The sequence below is a fragment of the Coregonus clupeaformis genome, chromosome 1, assembly GCF_020615455.1.
Source record: "Coregonus clupeaformis isolate EN_2021a chromosome 1, ASM2061545v1, whole genome shotgun sequence".
Classification (NCBI taxonomy): Eukaryota; Metazoa; Chordata; class Actinopteri; order Salmoniformes; family Salmonidae; genus Coregonus; species Coregonus clupeaformis.
This window is the reverse complement of record NC_059192.1, coordinates 88,157,314-88,181,634: the sequence shown is the minus strand read 5'-3', so window position 1 is coordinate 88,181,634 and position 24,321 is coordinate 88,157,314. Positions and strand designations below refer to the sequence as shown.

Here is a 24,321-nt window from a genome sequence, read left to right as displayed (position 1 = left end):
CAGTCATTAACTCACTCAATACACCATTCATTCATTTCAGTTCCATCCTCACTCATATACTTTATAATCGACGTTACTCCAAATCATTCTGTCGTTTCCTTCCAACATCTCCTTCTCCCTCTCTCTCTTTCTCCCTCTGTCCTCCTCCCTCTCTCCTCCCTCGCTCTCCTCCCTCTCTCTCCTCCCTCTCTCTCCTCCCTCTCTCTCCTCCCTCTCTCTCCTCCCTCTCTCCTCCCTCTCTCTCCTCCCTCTCTCTCCTAACTTGTTCCTCTGCCCGTCCATCCTCCTCAGAAGTTATACGCTGATACCAGAACATGCACCTTCGCCACATGCTTAGCCTGGAAGGTGCGGTCACTATACTCTGACATGTCCACATCAACACTGATATCCTGTGGTCCTCTTAACCCCTGAACTAGGATCAGTTCGCCTGTCTGGCGGTCCGACCTTTGCATCACGAACATCCCGCGGCTGTTTCCCCCGACAATGCCGAATCGCAGGCTATCGGGGCCGGGGCGGCCGGGGGCGGAGGCGGTCGCCAATCGGAAAAGGGTAGCCGGGGTCTGGAGGTTGGAGGTGAGCGAGAGGTAGTGGAAGGAGACCGTCTTAGGAGCCAGGTGACAGGAACGACTCTCCATGGGGCAGGGGTTCCTCTCACACTGACTGTGAGGGAGAAGAGAGGAGATGTTGAGACCAACATAACATTACATCAGTTTAAGTAAGTTTACTGTAGAAAGATCCATACACAGTATAACATTGTGATTAAAGTATTGTTCCAGAAAAGCCAGCTATGTAATCCGTTACATAAGTCAGTCACCGTTGGAAAATAAACAAGGAGGAAAGTGTACATCATTCTTCCTCCCTCCCCACACTCTTAGAACAAAGACTTCAGCTGTCCACATAGGATAACCCTTTTGGTTCCACGTAGAACCCTTTTGGGTTCCATGTAGAACCCTACATGGAATCCAAAAGGGTTCTTCAAAGGATTATCCTATGGGGACAGCCGAATAACCCTTTTAGGTTCTAGATAGCACCTTTTTTTCTAAGTGTAGGCTTGTGATTTAGAGTGAAATGGAGAACTTATTCACCCTGCCTCTCTCCCGCTTGCTCTCTCTCTCTTTCTCTCTCTCTTTCTCTCTCCTTCCCCTTCCACACTCTCTCTCTCTTTCTCTCTCCTTCCCCTTCCACACTCTCTCTCTCTCCCTCCCTCCCTCCCTCCCTCCCTCCCACTGGCAGTCCTGCAGTCTTTCAGCACAGTGATGGTTCAGTAGGAGTGGACAGAGCTACATTTCATACCTTTATTGCCTTTAAATGAGGCAATTTGTGAGGAGTTGGCAAACAAGGTCTAAGACTGAGGCCAAGGCAGCTTGGAAAGTATGGTGGTTGTGGTCATATAGCCAGGAGGCCGGGATCCAGAACCCTGAACTAGAACAGCTGTTTGTGGGATTCTAGAAGACATAGCTAGAGATTCTACATTTATTCTGGAGCATTTGAGACTGCTTCAAATAAGGTGGAAACATGATGTCATTTTGACTTATTTTGGACTCTAGTGACATGAACACACAAACGCGTACAGCAGACAGATCAATCACATAATCAAACACACACACACAATCTGGTACCATAGTTTCCAAACAGAGGACAATTCATTCCTTTCCCCCTTAGTACTGAGTCAAGTCTCCAGCCTCCCTGGTCAAAATGTTTGAAATGAGAGATGAGATGTTCCAGTAATGATTCATCCTGTATGAAGAAACTGTATTGTTTGAGATAGTTTTTTACTCACATACTTTGTTTGTCCTACTGGTATGGTTTTATGAGCATTCCTATGAGTACTTGTATAATTTTAAGGGACTTGCCCTTCAATGACTCCAAGAGTTGGTGTCTACTTACAAGGGAGACGTCTTGACGTAGCTGATGTTGCCGTGTGATCGGGGACACTCAGGGCTCACACACTGGAACCCTCCTCCTGTGTTGATACATGTTGTTCCTCTACTGCAGTTGTGCTGCTGGGTCAGACACTCATCCACATCTGGAGGACAACATGAGAGAGGGATGAGAGAGGGGGGTTGGGGCGAGAGACAGAGAGGGATGAGAGAGGGGGGGAGGGAGGTAGAGACAGAGAGGGAGAGAGAGGGAAGGAGAGAGGGGAAGAGAGAGGGGAATAGAGAGAGAGAATAAATGAAACAGAAAAATAAAGAGTGAGACGTCCAGGCCCTGACCCGCCTGAATGGCATCCTGCTTCCTGTTTACTGTCGTCAGGTCTGTGCGGGGCGAGCAGGGGGGCTAGACTAGAGGATTGTGGGACTGACTGTTTATTTAGTTGTTCAGTTTCTCAAACGGCTTGTCTCGTATCATGGACCAAGACATTCCTTCTGTTCTGTTCTGCTGGGAAGTGGTGAGGTCATCTGTTCCACTGGCCAGCAGAGAAAGTAAAGCTTCTTAAGCTTACAGGGAAGATGAAACTGGACTTGGGAGTAGAACCTATGGTCAGGCCAGAGAGAGAGAGACTGGACATGGGACGTATATATAAATACATACAGCCATCGGCCTCGTCTTTCTCTCACTCTTTCTTTTTCTCCCCTTCTTTCAAAAGGCCTTCATCCATAGCTAAGCTAAACCATGATGTTTATCCCTCTATTCTCTCATGTGTTCCACTGGCCAGCAGCAGAGCAGGGTAAGAAACGACAGGGTGGGCAGGCAGATGAAACTGGACTGAGGACTACGGCCAGGGGACAGGGGTCAGGGCAGAGAGGCTGTAGGACGGACACCTCTACAGAAATACCTCCCTCTACCACCATCGGCCTTCCTTTCCAAAGACCTCCATAGCTAAATCATTGTTTGTTTCTCCCTTCTTCTCTTCATCCCTCCATTCCCTCACCTCCCTTCTCCATCCCTCACCTCCCTTCTCCATCCCTCACTTCCCTTCACCATTCCCTCACCTCCCTTCTTCATCCCTCACCTCCCTTCTCCATTCCCTCACCTCCCTTCTCCATCCCTCACCTCCCTTCTCCATCCCTCACTTCCCTTCTCCATTCCCTCACCTCCCTTCTCCATCCCTCACCTCCCTTCTCCATCCCTCACTTCCCTTCTCCATTCCCTCACCTCCCTTCTCCATCCCTCACCTCCCTTCTCCATTCCCTCACCTCCCTTCTCCATCCCTCACCTCCCTTCTCCATCCCTCACTTCCCTTCTCCATTCCCTCACCTCCCTTCTCCATCCCTCACCTCCCTTCTCCATTCCCTCACCTCCCTTCTCCATCCCTCACCTCCCTTCTCCATCCCTCACTTCCCTTCTCCATTCCCTCACCTCCCTTCTCCATCCCTCACCTCCCTTCTCCATTCCCTCACCTCCCTTCTCCATCCCTCACCTCCCTTCTCCATTCCCTCACCTCCCTTCTCCATTCCCTCACCTCCCTTCTCCATTCCCTCACCTCCCTTCTCCATCCATCTCCTCCCTTCTCCATCCCTCACCTCCCTTCTCATTCCCTTACCTCCCTTCTCCATTCCCTCACCTCCCTCTCCGTTACCTCACCTCCCTTCTCCATCCCTCACCTCCCTTCTCCATTCCCTCACCTCCCTTCTCCACCCCTCACCTCCCTTCTCCTCCCCTCACCTCCCTTATCCATTCCCTCACCTCCCTTCCCCATTCCCTCACCTCCCTTCTCCATTCCCTCACCTCCCTTCTCCATCCCTCACCTCCCTTCTCCATTCCCTCAGCTCCCTTCTCCATTCCCTCACCTCCCTTCGCCATTCCCTCACCTACCTTCTCCATTCCCTCACCTCCCTTCTCCATTCCCTCACCTCCCTTCTCCATTCCCTCACCTCCCTTCTCCATCCCTCACCTCCCTTCTCCATTCCCTCAGCTCCCTTCTCCATTCCCTCACCTCCCTTCGCCATTCCCTCACCTCCCTTCTCCATTCCCTCACCTCCCTTCTCCATTTCTCCATCCCTCACCTCCCTTCTCCATTCCCTCACCTCCCTTCTCCATCCCTCACTTCCCTTCTCCATTCCCTCACCTCCCTTCCCCATTCCCTCACCTCCCTTCCCCATTCCCTCACCTCCCTTCTCCATTCCCTCACCTCCCTTCTCCATCCCTCACCTCCCTTCTCCATTCCCTCAGCTCCCTTCTCCATTCCCTCACCTCCCTTCGCCATTCCCTCACCTCCCTTCTCCATTCCCTCACCTCCCTTCTCCATTTCTCCATCCCTCACCTCCCTTCTCCATTCCCTCACCTCCCTTCTCCATCCCTCACCTCCCTTCTCATTCCCTTACCTCCCTTCTCCATTCCCTCACCTCCCTCTCCATTACCTCACCTCCCTTCTCCATACCTCACCTCCCTTCTCCATTCCCTCACCTCCCTTCTCCACCCCTCACCTCCCTTCTCCATTCCCTCACCTCCCTTCTCCATCCCTCACCTCCCTTCTCCATTCCCTCACCTCCCTTCTCCATCCCTCACCTCCCTTCTCCATTCCCTCACCTCCCTTCTCCATTCCCTCACCTCCCTTCTCCATCCCTCACCTCCCTTCTCCATTCCCTCACCTCCCTTCTCCATTCCCTCACCTCCCTTCTCCATCCATCACCTCCCTTCTCATTCCCTTACCTCCCTTCTCCATTCCCTCACCTCCCTCTCCATTACCTCACCTCCCTTCTCCATCCCTCACCTCCCTTCTCCATTCCCTCACCTCCCTTCTCCACCCCTCACCTCCCTTCTCCTCCCCTCACCTCCCTTCTCCATTCCCTCACCTCCCTTCTCCATTCCCTCAGCTCCCTTCTCCATTCCCTCAGCTCCCTTTGCCATTCCCTCACCTCCCTTCTCCATTCCCTCACCTCCCTTCTCCATTCCCTCACCTCCCTTCTCCATCCATCACCTCCCTTCTCCATTCACTCACCTTCCTTCTCCATTCTCTCATTGCACCTTTATTGATGTGCTGGAATAAATATTTGGTGTGTCCTAATGGGTTTTTTAAGCAGGGTAAATAATGTAAATCACTTATCGCCCTGTAGCTCCAGAAGGGTAAGTCCCACAACCCTAGCAGATACAGTGTCTTAGCCAGGACCCAGGCTGTGTCTCCCTGCCTGTAGCTTTGTAGTTCTAAGCCCAGCTCTAAAGCCCCTTGCATAGCTCCAAGACCAAGACCATGGAAATGAATGGTCCATTGTCCTCCATCCCTTCCTACCCTCCCTACCGCCCTCTATCCCTCCCTTCCTCCATCCCTTCCTACCCTCCCTACCGCCCTCTATCCCTCCCTTCCTCCATCCCTCCCTACCCTCCCTACCGCCCTCTATCCCTCCCTTCCTCCATCCCTCCCTACCCTCCCTACCGCCCTCTATCCCTCCCTTCCTCCATCCCTTCCTACCCTCCCTACCGCCCTCTATCCCTCCCTTCCTCCATCCCTCCCTACCACCCTCTATCCCTCCCTTCCTCCATCCCTTCCTACCCTCCCTACCGCCCTCTATCCCTCCCTTCCTCCATCCCTTCCTACCCTCCCCTACCGCCCTCTATCCCTCCCTTCCTCCATCCCTTCCTACCCTCCCTACCGCCCTCTATCCCTCCCTTCCTCCATCCCTTCCTACCCTCCCCTACCGCCCTCTATCCCTCCCTTCCTCCATCCCTTCCTACCCTCCCCTACCGCCCTCTATCCCTCCCTTCCTCCATCCCTTCCTACCCTCCCTACCGCCCTCTATCCCTCCCTTCCTCCATCCCTTCCTACCCTCCCTACCGCCCTCTATCCCTCCCTTCCTCCATCCCTTCCTACCCTCCCTACCACCCTCTATCCCTCCTTCCTCCATCCCTTCCTACCCTCCCTACCGCCCTCTATCCCTCCCCTTCCTCCATCCCTTCCTACCCTCCCTACCGCCCTCTATCCCTCCCTACCCTCCCTACCGCCCTCTATCCCCCCCTTCCTCCATCCCTTCCTACCCTCCCTACCACCCTCTATCCCTCCCTTCCTCCATCCCTCCCTTCCTCCATCCCTCCCTTCCTCCATCCCTTCCTACCCTCCCTACCGCCCTCTATCCCTCCATCCCTCCCTTCCTCCATCCCTTCCTACCCTCCCCTACCGCCCTCTATCCCTCCATCCCTCCCTACCCTCCCTACCGCCCTCTATCCCTCCCTCCCTCCATCCCTTCCTACCCTCCCTACCGCCCTCTATCCCTCCCTCCCTCCATCCCTTCCTACCCTCCCTACCGCCCTCTATCCCTCCATCCCTCCCTACCCTCCCTACCGCCCTCTATCCCTCCCTTCCTCCATCCCTCCCTACCCTCCCTACCGCCCTCTATCCCTCCCTTCCTCCATCCCTCCCTACCCTCCCTTCCTCCATCCCTCCCTACCCTCCCCTACCGCCCTCTATCCCTCCCTTCCTCCATCCCTCCCTTCATCCTTCCATCCCTCCTACCCTCCCTTCTTCCATCCCTCCCTCTCTCCCTCCCTCCATCCATCCCTCCCTCCCTCCCTCCCTCCTACCCTCCCTACCGCCCTCTATCCCTCCCTTCCTCCATCCCTCCCTTCATCCTTCCATCCCTCCTACCCTCCCTTCTTCCATCCCTCCCTCCCTTCATCCCTCCCTCCCTCCATCCATCCCTCCCTCCCTCCCTCCTACCCTCCTTACCGCCCTCTATCCCTCCCTTCCTCCATCCCTCCCCTTCATCCTTCCATCCCTCCTACCCTCCCTTCTTCCATCCCTCCCTCCCTCCATCCATCCCTCCCTCCATCCTACCCTCCCTTCCCACATCTCCCTCCTACCCTCCCTATCGCCCTCTATCCCTCCCTCCCTCCATCCCTCCTACCCTCCCTCCTACCCTTCCTTCCTCCATCCCTCCCTCCATCCCTCCTACCTCCCTCCCTCCCTCCATCCTCCATCCCTCCTACCCTCTCTCCATCCCTCCTACTCCACCTTCCTCCATCCCTCCCTCCCACCATCCATCCCTCCTACCCTCCCTCCCTCCCTCCATCCTCCATTCCTCCTACCCTCCCTCCCTCCCTCCCTCCATCCCTCCCTCCATCCTCCATTTCTCCTACCCTCCATTCATCCTTCCATCCCTCCTACCGTCCCCTCCTCACCCTCCCTCTACCCTCCATTCCTCCTACTATCCCTACCCTCCATACCCTCCTACCCTCCTCTCCTCCTGTCACTCACCCTCACAGCTCCTCCCATCAGGCATCAGCTTATAGTGGCTGGGGCAGGAGCAGTGGTAGGAGCCAGGTACGTTGACACACTCATACACACACAGCTTGGCCCCCTGGTCCAGCCGGTACACCTCACACTCGTTCACATCTGGGAGGAGAGAGAGAGTGAGGGGGGGAGCAATAGAGAGAGAGGGGGAGGGATAAACACATGATCAGACATGTGGGGCTACACACAACAGGGTGGAAAAGGAGGAGAGAGAGAGAGAGAAAAGAGAGGAGGGTAAACACCCTAGAGTCATATAATTAAAAGGTTAGAGAGTGATAGAGAGATACTGTAGCTAGAAGGATTTGGGGTAAAGGGCATTTGTTCTGTCTTGCTGTCTGGGATGGGGTAAGGAGGGATGGTAAGAGTTGTTGAATGCCTAATTGAGAGTCATTAATATATCCAATCCCAACTAGTGTTTAGTGGGTAGGGGCTAGGGGTTGTTTCTGTATAAGGCCAGTCTTACCCTGGCAGAGTTGTCTGAGGTACCACTTATATGAAACGGACGCTTTGCATCATTATGTAGGCTGTTCAGAATTTGTCAAGTTCTATCAACAGCCCTAGATACACCAACAGGTAATCGATGTGGACACATTTTGGCAAGTGGACACAAAAGTGGGGCCGAAATTATTGACACCCTTGATAAAGATGAGCCAACATGACTATAAAATAAATTATTCAAATACTGAGCTTTATTGTATGCTCACATTTTTTTAAATTATATTATTTTATACTAATACAATTGCTAAGAAAAGTAAGAATTTGTTTTCCTTTTTACACTCCTGTTTTCAATACCTTTCAATACCTCACCTTTTTCTAAAATAAATTATGAGTTGGAGAACACATTGGGAGGGATCTTAGACCATTCCTCCATACTTGAAATCCTTCTCCTGTGCTTATTGACTGCCCTCTTCAATTCAAACCACAGGTTTTCAATAGGTTTCAATTCCGGAGACTGACATGGCCATTGTAAAATGTTGATTTTGTGGTCAATCAACACTTTTTTTGTGGATTTTGATGTGTGCTTGGGGTTATTGTCTTGCTAGAAGATCCCACTTGTGGGCAAGTTTCAGTCTCCTGGCAGAAGCAAACAGGTTTTTGAAAGGTATTGAAAACAGGGGTGTCAATAATTGTGACCCCTGCCTTTTTGAGGGGAAAAAAGTGTTACTTGTTAAAGAAAATATATTTCTCTGAGCAATTGTATTAGTGTAAAATAATATAATTTCCCAATTTTTTTGAGCATACAATATAGATCAGTATTTGAATTATTTATTTTATACAGTCAGTTTTGTTGGCGGAGCCCCACAGGCCCTTTCCACCTAGGCTTAGCGTGGTTAAATCAGACTGAACGCTTAGCATGGTTAAATCAGACTGAACTCTTAGTGTGGATAAACCAGACTGAACGCTTAGCGTGGTTAAACCAGACTGAACTCTTAGCGTGGTTAAACCAGACTGAACACTTAACGTGGTTAAACCAGACTGAACTCTTAACGTGGTTAAACCAGACTGAACACTTAGCGTGGTTAAACCAGACTGAACTCTTAGCGTGGTTAAACCAGACTGAACTCTTAGCGTGGTTAAACCAGACTGAACACTTAGCGTGGTTAAACCAGACTGAACTCTTAGCGTGGTTAAACCAGACTGAACTCTTAGCGTGGTTAAACCAGACTGAACGGTAAGGCGATAACTCACTTCATCCAACACTAAAGTATCTCATATCTCACCCTGGCAGATGCTGTTGTCAGATGTCCCACTCATGTGAAAGCCAGCGTCGCAGCTGCAGTGTTGAGCGTGGTCCACCTTGGCACAGCGGGGACGTCTGCTGAACGCCGGATCGTTCATGACGCTCCACTCGGGCGGCGCTGAACGCGAGAGAGGGAAAGGGAGGAGCTTAAACTTCGCCCGGTGGCCCGGAGAGGGCCTCGAAGGTCTGTGCACCACTGGACAACACAACCACGCACATAAAGCACAAAAACAACCACAACACAACCACGCACATAAAGCACAACCACAACACAACCATGCAGACGTACATGACAATACATGGACTAACAACACAACACAGACTAACAACACAACACAGACTATCAACACAACACAGACTAACAACACAACACAGACTAACAACACAACACAGACTAACAACACAACACAGACTAACAACAGATATCCACTAATACAGTATGTGCAACAAAACATCAAACGTGAGATAGTAACGAATAGCAATGTCATGCAATTGTCACTAGTTCCTATGTGTTCTGGTAGGCTCTCAGGTGTGTGGTTCAGGTGTATGATGTCTGGTACTGCTGACCTGTCTGTGTCTGGTGCTGACAGTTGGATCCACTCCAGCTCTGTGGACAGGTGCACTTGTACTGGTTGACCCCCTCTACACAGGTCCCGCCGTTCTGGCATGGGTTACTGGAGCACTCACTCACATCTATACACATAAGGGAGCGGTGAAAGAATGAAAGATGTCCCTGAACAAGATGGCCGCCCTGTAGTCACATTGCCTGGGATGTGGAAACCCGATGACCATTCTAGTGTTCTATTTAACTCTGTGGTTGAAACTGTTGAAAACACATACTTTGTCCCACACATGAATGAGCCCACTGTTAGTTCTCTGCTTGTCTCAGCCCCATCTAGGAGCTGTATGTCTGCTCTCTGTCCAGGGGATGGGTGATACCTTATACAGTAGAATCAGACCAGACTAACCTGGTACCATCATTTACGGACAGAGGACAATTCATTCCTTTCCCTGTCAATACTCCCCTTCAAGTCTCCCGCCTCTCGGTTTAAAGTGCATTAAATAAGAGATTAAATGTTTCACTCCTGATTCATACTGTACAAAGAAGGGTTATTGTTTTAGCTAAATGGACTTGCAAGGATGGATGGTGATTATGTGGGGTTGTTGTCAAATGAGCATGATGAACAAAGCTCTCCAGAGACGGTTGGAATGGTTTTATTAGCATTATGGTTTTAATGGTTTTATAATGGTTTAACTCTTGTATAATTGATACTGTCTGTTTATGTCATTGCTTATAACAAGTGAAAAACTATCTAGAAGAGGTTTGTACTGTTTTATAAATATGAAGAAAAGGTTATTCCTCTAGCTTGGAAACAGTACTGTGCAGCCATCTTCATCGACCTGGCCAAGGCTTTCGACACTGTCAATCACTGCATTCTTATTGGCAGACTAAATAGCCTTGGTTTCTCAAATGACTGCCTCGCCTGGTTCACCAACTACTTATCAGATAGAGTTCAATGTGTCAAATCGGAGGGCCTGTTGTCTGGACCTCTGGCAGTCTCTATGGGGGTGCCACAGGGTTCAATTCTCGGGCCGACTCTATTCTCTGTGTATCAATGATGTCGTTCTTGCTGCTGGTGACTCTCAGATCCACCTCTACACAGACGACACCATTTTATATACATCTGGCCCTTCATTGGACACTGTGTTAACAAGCCTCCAAACGAGCTTCAATGCCATACAACACTCCTTCCGTAGCCTCCAACTGCTCTTAAACGCTAGTAAAACTAAATGCATGCTCTTCAATCGAACGCTGCTTGCACCCGCATGCCCGACTAGAATCACTACTCTCGGCGGGTCTGACTTAGAATATGTCGACAACTACAAATACCTAGGTGTCTGGTTAGACCGTAAACTCTCCTTCCAGACACACATTAAGCATCTCCAATCCAAAGTTAAATCTAGAATCAGCTTCCTATTTCGCAACAAAGCCTCCTTCACTCATGCTGCTAAACATGCCCTCGTAAAACTGACTATCTTCGGCGATGTCATTTACAAAATAGCCTCCAACACTCTACTCAGCAAATTGGATGTAGTATATCACAGTGCCATCCGTTTTGTCACCAAAGCCCCATATACTACCCACCATTGTGACCTGTACGCTCTCGTTGGCTGGCCCTCACTACATATTTGTCGTCAAACCAACTGGCTCCAGGTCATCTATAAATCATTGCTAGGCAAATCCCAGCCTTATCTTAGCTCATTGGTCACCATAGCAACACCCACCCGTAGTATGCGCTCCAGCAGGTATATCTCACTGGTCATCCCCAAAGCCAACACGTCCATTGGCCGCCATTCCTTCCAGTTCTCTGCTGCTAATGACTGGAACGAACTGCAAACATCTCTGAAGCTGGAGACACTTATCTCCCTCACTAACTTTAAGCATCAGTTGTCAGAGCAGCTTACCGATCACTGCACCTGTACACAGCCCATCTGTAATTAGCCCACCCAACTACCTCATCCCCATATTGTTATTTATTTTGCTAATTTGCACCCCAGTATCTCTATTTGCACATCTTCTTCTGCACATTTATCACTCCAGTGTTAATACTAATTGTAATTATTTTGCACTATGACCTATTTATTGCCTTACCTCCATAACTTGCTACATTTGCACACACTGCATATAGATTTTCTATTGTGTTATTGACTGTATGTTTTGTTTTATCCTATGTGTAACTCTGTGTTGTTGTTTTTATCGCACTGCTTTGCTTTATCTTGGCCAGGTCGCAGTTGTAAATGAGAACTTGTTCTCAACTGGCTTACCTGGTTAAATAAAGGTGAAAAAAAACAAAAACACCTCTTCAATCGGCCGCAAAGTGGACAAAGTTATCATTGGAAATCAGAAGAAAGCTGTCTGTCTCTTGAGAGAAGTGGCTCTATCAGGGGATTAAGAATAATACACACACACACACACACACACACACTACTCTACCCCTCATCCCCCCACCCTGTATCCACCGACACCTCTCTCTGGATTGGTGGAATGCCAGGAGCAGGACTTCTGGGGTCTGACAAATGATTCTACTGCTGGAGAAGGAATAACACACACGGGGTGACCTTGTTTGATCTGGAGCAGCCCCTGAAAGCCAGGCTGAAAGGAAGAAGGCAGCCGGCTGGCCAGCTAAAAGGGAGAAAGCGGCCAGCTGGCCAGCTAAAAGGGAGAAGGCGGCCAGAGGCCAGCTAAAAGGGAGAAGGTGGCCGGCTGGCCAGCTAAAAGGGAGAAGGCGGCCGGCTGGCCAGCTAAAAGGGAGAAGGCGGCCGGCTGGCCAGCTAAAAGGGAGAAGGCAGCCGGCTGGCCAGCTAAAAGGGAGAAAGCGGCCAGCTGGCCAGCTAAAAGGGAGAAAGCGGCCAGCTGGCCAGCTAAAAGGGAGAAGGCGGCCAGAGGCCAGATAAAAGGGAGAAGGTGGCCGGCTGGCCAGCTAAAAGGGAGAAGGCGGCCGGCTGGCCAGCTAAAAGGGAGAAGGCGACGGCTGGCCAGCTAAAAGGGAGAAGGCGGCCAGAGGCCAGATAAAAGGGGAGAAGGCGGCCGGCTGGCCAGCTAAAAGGGAGAAGGCGGCGGCTGGCCAGCTAAAAGGGAGAAGGCGGCCGGCTGGCCAGCTAAAAAGGAGAAGGCGGCCGGCTGGCCAGCTAAAAAGGAGAAGGCGGCCAGCTGGCCAGCTAAAAGGGAGAAGGCGGCCAGAGGCCAGATAAAAGGGAGAAGGTGGCCGGCTGGCCAGCTAAAAGGGAGAAGGCGGCCGGCTGGCCAGCTAAAAGGGAGAAGGCGGCCGACTGGCCAGCTAAAAGGGAGAAGGCGGCCGGCTGGCCAGCTAAAAGGGAGAAGGCGGCCAGAGGCCAGATAAAAGGGAGAAGGTGGCCGGCTGGCCAGCTAAAACGGGTTCCTAGTCCTCACACAAACAGACAAGGGGAGAAGAAGAAAAGTTCCATTCTTCAGTCTGGAGCTCAGAGCCTCACGGAATGAAACCATTAACTGTCTCAGAGGACTCAGAAAAACACCTGTACAGCACTAGACTGCATTCCAGAGCGGGGTACATTCCCCTATTCCCCTTCCCCTCTCCATGCTGCTGTCCCCCATAATATAAATAGCACACTAATCCCTATGTAGTAAAATACTTTTGACTAGGGCCCATAAATAGTGCACTACATAGAGAATAGGATGTCATTTGGGACGTAACCCAGGATTGGCAGCAGGGCTACTGTAAGATAACCAGCCCCTTCTCATGTTTCTGTTTCTCCCTACAGTCTCTTTGTCCAGGGGTTCCAGGAGGCAGAGACTAAGGCCATCCACACTGTTTCTCCCTACAGTCGCTTTGTCCAGGGGTTCCAGGAGGCAGAGACTAAGGCCATCCACACGGTTTCTCCCTACAGTCGCTTTGTCCAGGGGTTCCAGGAGGCAGAGACTAAGGCCATCCACACTGTTTCTCCCTACAGTCTCTTTGTCCAGGGGTTCCAGGAGGCAGAGACTAAGGCCATCCACACTGTTTCTCCCTACAGTCTCTTTGTCCAGGGGTTCCAGGAGGCAGAGACTAAGGCCATCCACACTGTTTCTCCCTACAGTCTCTTTGTCCAGGGGTTCCAGGAGGCAGAGACTAAGGCCATCCACACTGTTTCTCCCTACAGTCTCTTTGTCCAGGGGTTCCAGGAGGCAGAGACTAAGGCCATCCACACTGTTTCTCCCTACAGTCTCTTTGTCAAGGGGTTCCAGGAGGCAGAGACTAAGGCCATCCACACTGTTTCTCCCTACAGTCTCTTTGTCCAGGGGTTCCAGGAGGCAGAGACTTAGGCCATCCACACTGTAAGCACACATTTCATCACAGCACCATGGCCCATGGACTGACAGCATGTTAAGCATGCTGTTGATGGCTCACATCTCTGTCCGGCCATCGCTACAGGTACTAGCCGAGACATTCCAAGGCTGCGTAACAAATGGCATCCTATTCACTGTATAGTGCACTGCTTTGGACCAGGGCATAGGGCTCTAAATAGGGTGCCATTTGAGACACATCCCAAGTGGTACAGTCAGTTCAGTCAGTGTGTGCTCAGGTCTCCATGTAAAGGACATGTTGAAAATGACCAGGAAAAGACCCAACCTGCACAATATCCTCTCTGTGGATGGGTTCTAAAGGGGGTAGCCCTATACATACATGAAATGTCTAACTTTAAAAATAACTATTGAGAGAGGGGAGGATGAAACATGTCAAATATATGGAAACAATGTTTAAAAATTATCCTGGGGAGTGAAGTTGGTCTATACATCTGTCCTGTGGTCAGGTGGCCCCCGGGAAGGCAAATAAACACCATGGAATTAGGAGAGGAGTCCAAAATACAGTAAGCTCTCAGAGGCAAAGACCTCCCTCTCTCCATCTATAGGTTTGTAGTCCAAAATACAGGTAGTCCACAGAGCTAAAGACCCAGGCACTCTGCTCTCTCTCTCTCTCTCTCTCTCTCTCTCTCTCTCTCTCTCTCTCTCTCTCTCTCTCTCTCTCTCTCTCTCTCTCTCTCTCTCTCTCTCTCTCTCTCTCTCTCTCTCCTTTTCTCTCTTCTTCTCTCTCTCTCTCTTCTTTCTTTTTCTTCTCTCTCTCTCTCTCTCTCTCTCTCTCTCTCTCTCTCTCTCTCTCTCTCTCTCTCTCTCTCTCTCTCTCTCTCTCTCTCTCTCTCTCTCTTCTCTCTCTCTCTCTCTCTCTCTCTCTCTCTCTCTCTCTCTCTCTCTCTCTCTCTCTCTCTCTCTCTCTCTCTCTCTCTCTCTCTCTCTCTCTCTCTCTCTCTCACACACACACAAATTGTGCAGAACAGGATGGGAGTTTACAATGACAGTGATGTCCATAGTAAAAGCTAGGCACAAACAGGTGACTGGATGGATCTCCACTGTGCAGACACGGCCCCAATACATAATAATATGCCATTTAGCAGACGCGTTTATCCAAAGCGACTTACAGTGATGTGTGCATAAATTTTTACGTATGTCGCAGCACTCAGATAAAACGTCAGCATGTGGTAAACGTTTTTCCATGTTACCTTCCCTCCTTACACTTTACTAACACCCCTTCTCCATCTCTGTCCCCCCTCTGACTGCTGATAGGTATTTACAGTAATACCAGTAAATTCCTGTGAGGACAGAGGCCATGGCAGCAGCAGTAGATGAAATTACAACAGTGTGAGACCTTTACAGTTTACAGGCTGACTAGCTTACTGGCTGACTGACTGGCTGGCTGACTGCTGTAAAACTAAAGTAATTTTAAAGAGGAACGTGTGTGTACGAGACATCAATACAACCCACTGACAAAACTGCAATCTAAAGAGTGAGATGGACTCTGGTGTCATGTGGACAGACAGTGGACAGACACATTGAAACATTGTTATTAACTAACTAGCCAAATAAAGGCATGGTGGAGAGAGAGACAGTGGACAGACACATTGAAACATTGTTATGAACGTACTAGCCAAATAAAGGCATGGTGGAGAGACAGACAGTGGACAGACACATTTAAAGCAGTGTGTGCTGGTCCATCTCTTCATGATTTCCTCAGCCCAGCACCACCTAAAGTGATGTGTGTTTGACTATATTGTCTATTTGGACAGACAGACAGAACTGTACCTTTACAGATGGTGTTGACACCGCTCCAACTCCCGTTCTCCTGACAAACACGTGTCCCGGGGCCCACCAGGTGGTAACCATGGGAACAGGTGAAATGGACCTCATGACCGATGAAATACTTGGAGCCAAACTTCCTCCCGTGGACAGGAGCTTCAAGGGAGGGGCAGACAGACGGAGCTGAGGGAGAGAGAGGAGGGAGGGAGGGAGGGTGGGAGAGAGGAGGGAGGGAGGGAGGGTGGGAGAGAGAGGAGGGAGGGAGGGAGGGTGGGAGGGAGAGATGAACCTGGAGAAGAGTCCCCTAAGCAAGCTGGTCCTGGGGCTCTGTTCACAAACACAAACAGACCCCACAGAGCCACAGGACAGCAACACAATTAGACCCAACCAAATCATGAGAAAACAACAAGATAATTACTTGACACATTGGAAAGAATTAACAAAACAACAGAGCAAACTAGAATGCTATTTGGCCCTAAACAGAGAGTACACAGTGGCAAAATACCTGACCACTGTGACTAACCCAAAATTAAGGAAAGCTTTGACTATGTACAGACTCATAGTGAGCATAACCTTGCTATTGAGAAAGGCCGCCGTAGGCAGACCTGGCTCTCAAGAGAAGACAGGCTATGTGCACACTGCCCACAAAATGAGCTGGAAACTGAGCTGCACTTCCTAACCTCCTGCCAAATGTATGACCATATTAGAGACACATATTTCCCCCAGATCCACAAATAATTAAAAAGAAATCCAATTTTGATAAACTCCCATATCTACTGGGTGAAATACCACAGTGTGCCATCACAGCAGCAAGATTTGTGACCTGTTGCCACAAGAAAAGGGCAACCAGTGAAGAACAAACACCATTGTAAATACAACCCATATTTATGTTTATTTATCTTCCCTTTTGTACTTTAATTATTTGCACATTGTTACAACACTGTATATCTACATAATATATCATTTGAAATGTCTTCATTCTTTTGGAACTTCTGAGTGTAATGTTTCCTGTTCACTTTTGTTTATTATCTACTTCACTTGCTTTGGCAATTAAATAAATAAAGCCCTTAAACTTAAATGTAATTGAGAGAGAGAGAGACAGACAGACACTCTACACTCTCTCCTCTGTCTAGCGCTGATGAATGACTCATTTCACCAGTTTTCACAACAGAATAACATAGCATATACTTAAATAGAACAGAAGAACTTGCTCTGGCTAAGTTTGATAGAAACACCTGATGATAGCCTAACTAGTTGTCTGGAGAAAAAAAAGTTGATCCAAAAGGACAGAGTGGTAAACTGTTTGGACAAGCACACAACCACCACAAGACCAACGAGTCCCACATTGACCTAACGCACTTCCTGAGGTTGATGTGCTAAAGGCCAACAGCAGGTCGAAGAGAGTTCACATGTCCTTTAGTGCTATGCAGAGACTTGGGTTTCAGTGGGAAACTTGAACTTTGTTTTGTTGATTTATTGATCACATCACTAGGAAGGAGGAGATGTGGAGTACATGATACTCTAACACTCCTCCCATTCCCGTCTGGGTAGGATGTTATGCCTCCACAGTAGAAACAATACCATCAACACTCCTCCCCTTCCCCTCTGGGTAGGATGTTATGTCTCCACAGTAGAAACAAACCATCAACACTCCTCCCCTTCCCCTCTGGGTAGGATGTTATGTCTCCACAGTAGAAACAAACCATCAACACTCCTCCCCTTCCCCTCTGGGTAGGATGTTATGTCTCCACAGTAGAAACAATACCATCAACACTCCTCCCCTTCCCCTCTAGGTAGGATGTTATGTCTCCACAGTAGAAACAATACCATCAACACTCCTCCCCTTCCCCCCTGGGTAGGATGTTATGTCTCCACAGTAGAAACAATACCATCAACACTCCTCCCCTTCCCCCCTGGGTAGGATGTTATGTCTCCACAGTAGAGGAGAACACTCAGCCACTCTTGAAGACAATGGAAGTGAACCAGTCCAGGACCAGGCTAGGGGATCCTGCTCTCTATCCAAGGTGCATCAATAGAGGAGAAAAGTGGAGCACATTGAAGGACAATCAAAGTAGATTTCTGGTTTTAATAATAAAGAAGCATTTCTAAAATCGCCTTCAATTAGCTCCAGTTTTCTCCTCTACTGATTAATCTTGTTTAGAGAGAGCAAGATAGCGAAAACAACACCTAGGGTGGTCCCAGATCTGTACATGGCTATAGAAGACCTTAATGTCAGGTGCTGCAGAGTGGTGCAGAGTGGTCATCCTCGCTGTCTACTCACCAGCCGACTGATCGGCCTGTGGTAGCTTGGACACAGAGTTCTGTAGGGTTGCCAGTTTGGACTTCATGATGCGTAGTCCCTCTGTGAACCTCATCTCCTGTCCCTTCAGAAACTTCTCCATCTGACGGAGAACACCAACCACCTGGTGTTTGTCCATGCAGTTCTGGAAACAGAGAGACATACAGTACATACAGTGGGGGAAAAATGTATTTAGTCAGCCACCAATTGTGCAAGTTCTCCCACTTAAAAAGATGAGAGAGGCCTGTAATTTTCATCATAGGTACACGTCAACTATGACAGACAAATTGAGGGAAAAAAATCCAGAAAATCACATTGTAGGATTTTTAATGAATTTATTTGCAAATTATGGTGGAAAATAAGTATTTGGTCACCTACAAACAAGCAAGATTTCTGGCTCTCACAGACCTGTAACTTCTTCTTTAAGAGGCTCCTCTGTCCTCCACTCGTTACCTGTAATAATGGCACCTGTTTGAACTTGTTATCAGTATAAACGACACCTGTCCACAACCTCAAAACCGTCACACTCCAAACTCCACTATGGCCAAGACCAAAGAGCTGTCAAAGGACACCAGAAACAAAATTGTAGACCTGCACCAGGCTGGGAAGACTGAATCTGCAATAGGTAAGCAGCTTGGTTTGAAGAAATCAACTGTGGGAGCAATTATTAGGAAATGGAAGACATACAAGACCACTGATAATCTCCCTTGATCTGGGGCTCCACGCAAGATCTCACCCCGTGGGGTCAAAATGATCACAAGAACAGTGAGCAAAAATCCCAGAACCACACGGGGGGACCTAGTGAATGACCTGCAGAGAGCTGGGACCAAAGTAACAAAGCCTACCATCAGTAACACACTACGCCGCCAGGGACTCAAATCCTGCAGTGCCAGACGTGTCCCCCTGCTTAAGCCAGTACATGTCCAGGCCCGTCTGAAGTTTGCTAGAGTGCATTTGGATGATCCAGAAGAGGATTGGGAGAATGTCATATGGTCAGATGAAACCAAAATAGAACTTTTTGGTAAAAACTCAACTCGTCGTGTTTGGAGGACAAAGAATGCTGAGTTGCATCCAAAGCACACCATACCTACTGTGAAGCATGGGGGTGGAAACTTCATGCTTTGGGGCTGTTTTTTCTGCAAAGGGACCAGGACGACTGATCCGTGTAAAGGAAAAAAATGAATGGGGCCATGTATCGTGAGATTTTGAGTGAAAACCTCCTTCCATCAGCAAGGGCATTGAAGATGAAACGTGGCTGGGTCTTTCAGCATGACAATGATCCCAAACACACTGCCCGGGCAACGAAGGAGTGGCTTCGTAAGAAGCATTTCAAGGTCCTGGAGTGGCCTAGCCAGTCTCCAGATCTCAACCCCATAGAAAATCTTTGGAGGGAGTTGAAAGTCCGTGATGCCCAGTGACAGCCCCAAAACATCACTGCTCTAGAGGAGATCTGCATGGAGGAATGGGCCAAAATACCAGCAACAGTGTGTGAAAACTTTGTGAAGACTTACAGAAAACGTTTGACCTGTGTCATTGCCAACAAAGGGTATGTATAACAAAGTATTGAGAAACTTTTGTTATTGACCAAATACTTATTTTCCACCATAATTTGCAAATAAATTCATTAAAAATCCTGATGTGATTTTTTTTTCTCATTTTGTCTGTCATAGTTGACGTGTACCTATGATGAAAATTACAGGCCTCTCTCATCTTTTTAAGTGGGAGAACTTGCACAATTGGTGGCTGACTAAATACTTTTTTCCCCCACTGTTTATGTTAAAATAACAGAACAGAAACATTTCCATCTGTCCATGTAGTTCTGTAAAATAAAGAAATATATTAATGGTCAAATATGAAAACAACATGAAGACCATGTATATGTAAACCAAGATGCACATACCAGTTCATAACCAGGAAATGAGAAACTAGGGAATGTTTTCCAAGCCACAACTTATTTCTTAGTCACACATAAGTGGTCAAACAACAGACAGCCATGTTTAATATCCATTTAATGGGAAGCATATAAATAAACCATGATTTGCAATATGACAGTATTATTACATAATTAAAATGAGCAAACTTCAATAAATCACAACTTCCAATAAAATCCACAGTACATATAATCATCATAAAATATGAGTAGAGGCAGGTATGGTTTAACTAGCCAAGCACAGCTGTGGTAGTTAATGACATCACCCGATCAATGCCAAGTCTACGTCCCAAATGGCAACCTATTCCCTATATAATGGACTACTTTGACCAAAGCCCTATAGGCCTTGGTCAAAAGTAGTGCACTATATAGGGAATAGGTTGCCATTTGGGACACAGACCAAATTCAACTTTAGAATGTCTGGTGGTGGGTGGGTTCTGTGGTGGCTGTGGTTACAAATACTGGCATTCCATCAGTGTTCCCTAGTATTTCCATCAACCGTCAACAAAATAAATCACAATCCAATTCCACAGCTGCACAGGTGACTGTCTGTGTGTTCAACAAGACCAATAACATGTTCTGAATATCATTGTATTGTTATTATTATATGAACGTGGCCACCTGGTTATGAATTCAGAGTTCAAAACAAATAGAAATCCACAGCTGCACAGGTGACTGTCTGAACTCCCAACAAGACCAACGTAATAACATGAATATCATAATTACTATATTTGTGTTAGACTGTGGCCTGCCATCAGGTTATGGAAGATTCAGAAGTCATGTTATGTTTAATTATGATTCAGAAGTCATGTTATTTTTTATTACGATTCAGAAGTCATGTTATTTTTTATTAAGATTCAGAAGTCATGTTATTTTTTATTAAGATTCAGAAGTCATGTTATCTTTTATTTAGATTCAGAAGTCATGTTATATTTTATTTTAGATTCAGAAGTCATGTTCTTTTTTATTTAGATTCAGAAGTCATGTTCTTTTTTATTTAGATTCAGAAGTCATGTTATGTTTATTAAGATTCAGAAGTCATACCCAGGATTCCTGAAGAGTCGGACAATAGTACACTACTTGTAAAGTCATCCCCAGGATTCCTCCCATACAGTCAGTAACTCCTGTGAACCCTTCTAGCCTAAGCTGTCTCCGCTAGCCCTCCAACCCCTCCCCCTGGTCATGGCACTCACCTGGAGGAACATGTTAGAGGCACCATGCCATGCACATCTTTCTCTTCTCTCTCTCTCTCTCTCTCTCTCTCTCTCTATCCCCCTCGCTGTCTCTTCTCCCCTCATCCCCTCTCTCTATCCCCCTCGCTGTCTCTTCTCCCCTCATCCCCTCTCTCTATCCCCCTCGCTGTCTCTTCTCCCCTCATCCCCTCTCTCTATCCCCCTCGCTGTCTCTTCTCCCCTCATCCCCTCTCTCTATCCCCCTCGCTGTCTCTTCTCCCCTCATCCCCTCTCTCTATCCTTCCTCTCCAGTGGTAGACCATACAGCAGCTGGACCAAAGCTGTTTGACAGATGTCTGTCAGTCAGACCTCTGTCCAGAACCTTGGCCCTCTGTATATTTTGTATGGTAGGAAAGACACAGGCTGCTTCCCAAATTACACCCTATTCCCTATATAGTGAGCTACTTATGACCAGGGCACATACAAAGTAATGCACTATATAGGGAATAGGGTGCCATTTGGAACACAGCCACAGAGTCCTTGGATAACAATGACTGAATGGACCAGCTTTCTATTCAGTTTCAGCACATAGCCTGTATGCCATGAGCCCATGAACAGTGAGCTATTTCAGAGCAGGCTACTGACAAATAAGCGCATTCCAAAGTCTCAGAGAACAGTGAAATGGCAGTTTGCTAATCCTTTTCAATAATAATAAGAAGTCTGTAGAAAAGTGTCATGTCAGGTGAAGGCATACCTTTACATACTTGAATTGACAATCAATGCCCACAGTGAGTACTGGAACAATCAATGCCCACAGTGAGTACTGGAACAATCAATGCCCACAGTGAGTACTGGAACAATCAATGCCCACAGTGAGTACTGGAACAATCAATGCCCACAGAGTACTGGAACAATCAATGCCCACAGATAGTACTGGAACAATCAATGCCCACAGAGAGTACTGGAACAATCGATGCCCACAGTGAGTACTGGAACTTGCCTAAACTTAACTGATCACATTTGTTTCTGCCCTTGAGGCAGAGCTGCCCTTAGAACAAGATGGAATAAGGAAAACTCCAATCTGCATCCAACTTATAAAGGCTCTCAGAGGTATACTGCTCCCAAGAGTAGGTCCTATACTTCAATCCACTACTCTTTTATTTTCTTTGACGTCTCTTCCCCCATGGCTAAAGGGAAATGCCAACAGCTGACACAGTAGTGGACTCATTACCATCCTAGCAACACACACATACATAAATACATACATACACAACCCACATACACAACACACATGCGAACAGTGGACTCATATCCAGATGGCTTGTTTTAGATTCCTGGCCAAAGATGCCAAAAGGCATCCAAGAGTCAGTGCTCATGGCTTTCCTCTTATAAACTTTTAATGGGTAATTTACCATCCTCAATGGGACATTTGTGTCATCCTGTAAGCACAGTCCTTCCTCATTTGTGATGATGTCAGACAATAATAGTATAGTATACAATAACAGAACATGCTCAAATCATGGTTGAACCTGGATACAGAACATGCTCAAATCATGGCTGAACCTGGAAACAGAACATGCTCAAATCATGGCTGAACCTGGAAACAGAACATGCTCAAATCATGGCTGAACCTGGAAACAGAACATGCTCAAATCATGGCTGAACCTGGAAACAGAACATGCTCAAATTAGGAGTATTTCTGTCTGTAATAAAGCCTTTTTGTGGGGAAAAGTTAATTATAATTGGCTGAGCCTGGCTCCCCAGTGGGTGTGCCTGGCTCCCATGGCTGCACCCCTGCCCAGTAATGTGAAATCCATAGCTTAGGGCCTAATGAATTTATTTTAACTGACTGATTTCCTTCTATGAACTGTAACTCAGTAAACTCTTTGAAATTGTTGCATGTTGCGTTTATATTTTTGTTCAGTATAATTTGTAAAACATGGGTTGTTCTTGAGGAGGGGAAAAAACTATCACTTTTCCACCAAAATATTCTTCCAGATTATGCATCTCTAAACATGTTATAAGCATGTAGCCTAATGTTACCATACACTTGTCCACAGATGATAAGGTGTGAAGTAGGCTACTAACCTGTCCGCCACCATGGCAAGTATGGATAGTTGTCAGACACAGCAAAAGTAAACTGCTGCGCAGCACTGATAGCGCCATAACTTTAAATCCAACTGAATTGATGTTGGAATGATGTCCGAGTTTTTCTCCAAATAGTACAACTTAGTCAGGTGTTTAAATAATAGAAAACCAACGAACTCAACTCCGATTTCCTACACTCCTCTGCAGCGTTTGCGCAACCGAACTGGCAATTAGTGGATTCAGCATGGGGTGGAAGAGACTGCTCATCAGGAGCGCGTGGTGGTACAGAGCGACGGTTGGGATGCGGTGACGTGCGGTCTTAGATAGGCTATGATGATAGCGAACCTGAATCTACTACCTAACCCTAACTGACGACTCATAGACTTTGAAAAGCGATTACCGTAAATGGATCATGTAGGAATAATCCCTCCCACCGACGGACAACCCAGTTGGGTTTCTCTCTCTCCCCAATGTTCTGTTCTTCTCACAGGCTGTGACGCCATTCCCAGACCTAGACGACAGAATAGAGCAGCAACCATCTGTGAGTTCATGGTGTGGAACAAAAACTATTGCTATGTGAGTTCTTATGACTGGGGGGATATTATTATGCACTCACAGCGATCAATTTACAGCAAGTCATTGCAAAAGTTGATTAGTGAGTTTGTAAACTTTATTCGCGCGTAAAGGGGGTGCTTTGCCATTTAGCCTTAGGATGGAATTATTTTGATTAGGCCACATCAGCCCTCCATGATTGATATAGCCTACAATGTCTTTGTCCCGTTACATTAATTCCTAGGTAAACATCAAGGGAGTGGAGCAGGTAGACGCCCAACATAGGTATATTACTGCGCAATAACGCATTCATAGCCTAATAATGCATTCAGTTAAATTATTGTTTTTGTTATACCGCAGAAACCTGGCAAACGGTTTTGATTGAACAGCATAATATTGAGTCTAGAAGCTCCATGAAACTGCTGGAGTCTGCTTATGGTTATGTTCACTAATGATTTGGGTTGAAGCGACACGCGCTGGTGGTACCTGGAACAACCATTATAGTGCGCGAATTTACCTGCGATGACCGCCCCCCTCCCCTCCCCTCTCTCTCAATTTAATTCAATTCAATTCAAAGGGCATTATTGGCATGGGAAATATATGTTTACATTGCCAAAGAAAATGGAATAGACAATATACAAAGGGGAAATAAACAAGGGAACATTACACAAAAGTTTTAAAATAATAAAGATATTCCAAATGTTATATTATTTGCTATGTAC

At 47.6% G+C, this 24,321-nt stretch overlaps 1 protein-coding gene across 1 annotated transcript; it reads right to left on the bottom strand.

The window, feature by feature from the left end:
- Positions 1 to 219: 219 nt before the first annotated feature.
- On the bottom strand, positions 220 to 23,498 carry LOC121584678 (fibulin-7-like). The gene is made up of 8 exons (XM_041900719.1): positions 23,048 to 23,498; positions 17,840 to 18,002; positions 15,565 to 15,741; positions 9,477 to 9,602; positions 8,890 to 9,027; positions 7,133 to 7,270; positions 1,888 to 2,026; positions 220 to 660 (listed from the first exon to the last, which is right to left on the bottom strand). Exons 1-8 carry the CDS (start codon positions 23,123 to 23,125, stop codon positions 288 to 290), a joined length of 1,332 nt encoding a protein of 443 aa, XP_041756653.1. The 5' UTR covers positions 23,126 to 23,498; the 3' UTR covers positions 220 to 287.
- Between the last annotated feature and the right edge of the window lie 823 nt (positions 23,499 to 24,321).